This window comes from Miniopterus natalensis, chromosome 2 (genome assembly GCF_054644295.1).
Source record: "Miniopterus natalensis isolate mMinNat1 chromosome 2, mMinNat1.hap1, whole genome shotgun sequence".
Lineage (NCBI taxonomy): Eukaryota > Metazoa > Chordata > Mammalia > Chiroptera > Miniopteridae > Miniopterus > Miniopterus natalensis.
The window spans coordinates 158,125,524-158,131,523 of record NC_142082.1 but is presented as its reverse complement, the minus strand read 5'-3'; the positions used below and the strand labels follow the sequence as shown (position 1 = coordinate 158,131,523).

Genomic DNA, 6,000 nt, shown 5'->3' with positions numbered 1-6,000 from the left:
AATCGTAAGGAAAATCAGGAAGTCCCAGTGAATGACGTGTGGGCTGTCCAGTTTCCAGCATTCCCCTAACAGGGGGCATGGCTGCTGCAAGACTCAGAGTCCAAGTCCTAAGGCAGGCATTTTAAGGTCCGCTCAGGGATACCATCAAACGGGCATCCGGCCGTCTCCACTCAGGCGCTGAGCCTCGTAACTATTCTCCTTTCCCTGCCTTTCATCTTCGCTCCAGACTATAACCCGTTTTCCCCGGCTCTAATTCTCAGTATGGTCAAACATCTGACCTTAAAAATAAATCTTGAAGTGCCGTCGTCTAATCCGAGTATCTTGTTTGTGCCGTATACCGCGATCTCAGTCTACGTCCCGCGTAAATTCAGTCGCCAGCCCGACCACGGGGCCCCTCAGAGCCCGGCAGCTCTGCCATCGCCGCGACCCAGGCACCCCGCTCCCCAGGCTCAGGCCGCGGTCAGAGGCGGCTCTCGGGGTTACCGCAGGGCCTGTGCCTGCTTCCCAGAAAGCCCAGCTCCAACCCAGACCCCAAGGCCCTCCCGAGCAGGTGAGCTAAAGCTTCACTGCCTTTGGGGTCTCGGCGGGGCGCAGGCCCATTCCGGAGGAGGAGCCGGCGTTTTCCCGATTATCAGCGCGCCCCGGAGGGCGTCTGAGAGCAGCCGCCGACCCGAGCGCGCGTCAGCGGGCCCATTGTGCGGGCGGCTAGAGAGTCGGCCTCGGCGCCTCACGCGGGCGCAGGCCCCGCCCCGCGCGTGACGCCAGCGTCAGGCCAGTCCCGGCATGCTCCGCGGCCACCGGCGGTCGAACGCAGAGGAAAGGAATTTTTCCCGAGAGCAGCCTGGGCTCAGTTCAGTTGCTGTCCAGACTCGGGTCGGCCGGACTGCTGCCTCCAGCCGTTCTCCTACTGCCCACCCGTCAGCTTGAGCGCCCCTAGCCCTCCCGCGAGGGCGCCCCGGGACGGAAGGATCCACCAGTCTGTCGGCGCCCGCCGTTCTCGTGGTCGCCGTCGCGGTCGTCGTTGTGGTAGTCTCTGCGGTCGCCTGGGCCATGGCCAATTACATCCACGTCCCGTCCGGCTCCCCGGAGGTGCCCAAGCTGGACGTCACGGTTCAGGATCAGGAGGAGCAGCGCTGCCGGGAAGGGGCCCTGAGCCTTCTGCAACACCTGCGGCCGCACTGGGACCCTCAGGAGGTGACCCTGCAGGTAACGCCCACACCTCAGCCCTCGGCGGTTCACAGCCCCGACGCCGCCCTGGGGTCTTCACAATACCTCCTATCCCTGGACAACCGGGGAGGACCGACGGGAACATCTCCCTCAGCCCTTTGAGAAGTGACCCCGCGTATTTCCTTCCCACGCCGAGGAAGGTCACTCCCCCTTCTTCACAATTGCTTGTGAAAGTAGTCCTGAGGGCATATTTTCTGTGTCCAGAAGCGGCCACGTAAGTGACGATCCCATTCCACGCCCGGGGGGTTCCTGTTGCTGGCCGCCCCTCCCCCCACCCCCTGGTCCGTTCTAAGTGCCAAATGGGCCTTTTCCACCCGCTTGTAAGGGGTCCTCGCCGACGGGCCCTAGCATCCCTCTCCTCCTTCCACAAATAACGCTGGAATTAATCCCCTCTGATCTTTTCCTTTTCCTCCCCTCCCCCGGCGGTTTATTCCCATTGATGCCTCACCCTGCGTTTTACCTTCTCAAATCCTCGGATTGGCGAGAGTACTCGGTTCCAGAGTAATAGCCAGGCCATGTATTACTAGATTGGGTTCTTAGGCAGCACTACACACATTGTTTTATTTGGATCGATATTAAGGAATTTTTTTAGTCCTAGCGAAATTAACAACATCCGGTGTTAGAATGATCAGAGTCTTGTGAGTCTTTCTTTTTCTTGAGCCTCTGTATTCAGAGATCGACAGAAAGCAGGAGGACAAATTCCTAATCTAGCTGTGTTCTAGTAACTTCTAGTAAGTGACGATTTAGCGTGCGTGAAATTTATTATGAACACTAATTTGTTTCTAACTTGGAGTTTCAGGAACTATTTACAAAAAGGAGCCTCCTTTTTTCTTGCAAACACAAAGTAATTTTAAAGGCTGGGATATTCGGGATTTGTTTCAGATCTGAGCAGTAATGTTAAGACCATCACTTGAAGTAGCCAAATCATCTGCCCTGTTTTGTTGACTGATTTATTCAACAGTGTTACTGACTTAACAGTATCTTAGATTCTTTGCTAAAGTAGCCACCTATACAAAGATGAATAAAACATGAACAGTGCCCTGGGGCCCAGAACACTTCCTGACACTCAAGCTTTCGCCAGTGTTAGTTTCACTTCTTATTGCCTAGAAGAGTTTTTGAGCACATTAAAAAGACCAATGTTTTGGAAAAAAATTGTTAGACAAAAATTTTGAAGTTTTAAGGGAGTGTTTGTTTGCCAGCTATGTAGGACAGTGCGAATCCAAACGATTTTCATGTGTGATTTTTAAAAATTAATGATGTATTTCCTTTAATTAAGGAGAATTTAAACTAATATCCCAGACTTCTTTAGTTCATTGTTCATTAACTTATTTATAGTTTATTATAGATTTTTGTGTTTATTAAAATGATTTGTATTCTGTCAGTCTGTTATAAATTAAACAGATATTAATTACAGCCATGCTACTTCCTGGTAAACTCTGGTGCTGGCAAATTAGTTACTTTTTAAGCAGAGATTTTAAAGTTTGAAGCTTTGAAGACTGACTGGAGTCTCTGTTTGTCTGTAGAACAGTAATAATTGGGTTAGGTGATCTCTATCTTTTATCATTTAATCCCCCAAACAACCATTTAAGTAGATGCTTTCTTTCTCTCTCTCTTTTTTTTTAATATTAGAGAGAGAGAGAGAGAGAGAAAGAAAAAGATTGATATTGAGAGAGAAACATTGATCCATCAGTTGCCTCCTGTGCACACCCAGATCAGAGGTTCAGACCTGCTACCTGGATATGTGCCCTGATGGGGAATTGAACCTGAGACCGTTTTCTGTGGTAAGACACTCCAACCAACTGAGCCACCCTGTCCATAGCTGGCCTTCCTCCCTCCCTCCCTCCTGTAAAGCCAGGAAATAGGTAAAAAGTACTTGGGATTGATCCTTGTCTTCTATCTATGTAGCAACTTTGGACTCATAAATCCAAACCTCTAATATACTTATTTGTAAGTGAAGGTAAGTACCACTACTTGTTTTGTTCTGGGGATGTTGATCAGAAATACATTTCCTCCATGTGCAAGCAAAGCTTTTGATCCAGAAGCTGAGACAACCAAGCTGAATTAATGGTTTTTCATCTCTCAATTTAGATTTGACTTCCACATTCTAGGTCATTACAAACTTGGCTTTTATGATGTTTCAGGATTTCATTAGTAAATCTCATTGGGAATATATATTTTTAAATTTGCTTTTATTTTCTTTGAAGTAAAAAATAAAAATCATACCTCACATTTTAGAAGTGGAAATATGTATCATGTACTCAACAGATTAAAACAGTATCAGTAATATAGTCCTTTCTTCTCAAAGATTTTTTTCTGAAGTTTTTACTTGATTTAAAATATGCTTTAAACGTACCTTAGAAGCTTACTCTAGTAATATATTTTTTTACTTGGCAGTTACTCCTGCCAGCCGAACTATTCAGAACATATCAGAAAATTCAGAAGCAAGCCGAAAAGACTTTGATGCAGTCAAAATGATAGAAGGCCTGGTCTTTGCTTAAAACTTAAGGACACATGGAACAATATATCTCATTTTAGATAGGGTTTTAACAAATTTAATTTTTTGCTTTTTGTACAAGATGAAATAATAAAGTATAAAAGGGGTGATGAGCCTTTTGTGTAGTGTAATATCTAAAACAGCAATTTAAGTTTCAGTGCTTTCTATTTAATAATGTTTTGCTGTTTATAAAGCACTTACACATGCATTCTCCTAATAACAATCCTGTGAGGTAGATGTAGACTGTTAACATGTATTTTATAGTCAGTGAAATTGAACTTGCAATTCGTAAGTAGCAGTTCTGGGATGAGAACCCATCTTATGAATTATTGCTCTTTGATCAAGAAAAGTTTATGTTCGTATATTATGGTTAAGGCAGGGAAGCCATTTCTGTGTAAGATTAGTTTCTTTTTTTTTTTTTTTAATATATCTTTATTGATTTCAGAGAGAGGAAAGGAGAGGGAGAGAGAGAGACAGAAACATCAATGATGAGAGAGTCATTGATCAAGCCCACAACCCGGCCATGTGCCCTGACCGGGCATCGAACCCTGATCTCCTGGATCCTAGGTCGACGCTCAAACGCTGAGCCATGCCCGGCCTGGCAGATTAATTTCTTAAAAGTAAAAACTTTGGCCCATGAAAAGATTTTGTTGTAAGTTCTCGTGAACATAAATTTGCATTACTTTTTACACGTGTGACATTTTAGAAAAGGGATTCACTCCAGCTTTCATTTTGTTCTGTAACAACTACCCATGTTATATGAAGATGTGCAGTTTTTATTTACCTTCATTTCTTTGGATAGTCCTTGAAAAAGGAATAAGGAATCAAATGAGATCTTTTAGGCCCAATGGAATGATTCTCAGGCGACTCTCAAAATTGTTTTCCTTCCAGAAAAGTTGATGAAGGCCCTGGCCGGGTAGCTCAGTTGTTAAGAGCATTGTCCCGATACCCCAAGGCTGTGGGTTCAATCCCTGGTCAGGGCACATGCAAGAATCATCCAATGAATGTGTGAATAAGTGGAACAACAAATTGATGTCTGCCTCTCTCCCCCTTCCTCTCTCTCTCAAATCAATCAATCAATAAAATTAAAAAAATAGAATACAATAAAAATAAAAAAGTTGATGAATCACTGTTTGGAATAATCTGGTATGTTGTCTCTGGATCTTTCTCTGCAATGTTGAACAATGTGTTTTCACTAACTTCTGAGGTTTTTTTGTTTTGTTTTTTTAACTTGGGACCTATAGTAGATGATGGGAAAGGCTTGATAGGATAGAAAGACCTTAATTATTCTGTGGCATGGTAAGCTAGCATATTTATTCTTGTTATAGGTCTCAATGAGATCAGTTGCTATACAGTACTTATATTAATTTTTCAATAAACAGTATATCATAGTGGTGAAGAACATGGAGTTTGAACATAGTGCTGGTTTTGAGTATAGGCTTTTTACTTGACTAGATGTGTTATTTTGGTCAAGTTACTTAACTTTCCTAGGCCTCATTCTCCTTAGCTGTAAAATGGATCCAAATGCTCTACCTCAAAGGGTGGTTGTGAAAATGAAATAAGTGCTATCTCATGATAGTTATTAACCACTGCTGAGCACCTACTATATATTGGATGCCTGAATAAAAAAACAACAGTACATCTGTTATTTGAAATTTCCACTCTGATGTGCAATACAAATGGAAGAAAATAATTACAGTATAGTGTTTTGGGAATGAACATTCAAATTTTGTTCATGTGTAAAGTTTGCACAAAAACACTTAAAAAGCATACTGTTCTGTAGTACAAGTTTTAAAATTTTTTTGAAACACTTTCCTTTTTCTTTATTGATTTTTAGAGAGAGGAATGGAGAGGATGAAAGAGAGAGAGGGAAGGAGAGAGAAACATTGATGTGAGAGTGAAACATTGACTGGTTGCCTCCTGTATGCACCCCCACCAGGATTGGACCCGAAGCCCCTACCAGAATTGAGAATTGAACTGGCGACTTTTTGGTGCATGGGAGGACACTCAACCAACTGAGCCACACCAGCCAGGGCTGTAGTACAAGTTTTTCAATGCATAGTTTTGAAACCTCTTTATTTTTTTAAAGTACTGTATACATACAATGACTTTGAAACCAATACTTGTGTTAGATTGTGTAGCTGTAGTAGTTTTCATATTCCCTTCTTCCTCCTATGTTTGAGATACTGAAATATTCTATTAAAAATCTGTAACTCTTTTTAATATTGATATTTGAGATTTTTTTTATTTTAATGAGGAACCAAAATCTGAATATATAG

General features: G+C 43.0%; 1 protein-coding gene across 1 annotated transcript in view; it reads left to right on the top strand.

Moving 5' to 3' along the window:
• Positions 1–961: 961 nt before the first annotated feature.
• The window catches only part of ETNK1 (ethanolamine kinase 1), a 52,231-nt gene continuing 47,192 nt past the window's right edge, over positions 962–6,000 (top strand). The window contains exon 1 of the mRNA XM_016197397.2: positions 962–1,206. Within this exon, the coding sequence (XP_016052883.1) occupies positions 1,051–1,206 (156 nt within the window). The 5' untranslated portion in view covers positions 962–1,050. The remainder of the gene's footprint in view (positions 1,207–6,000) is intronic.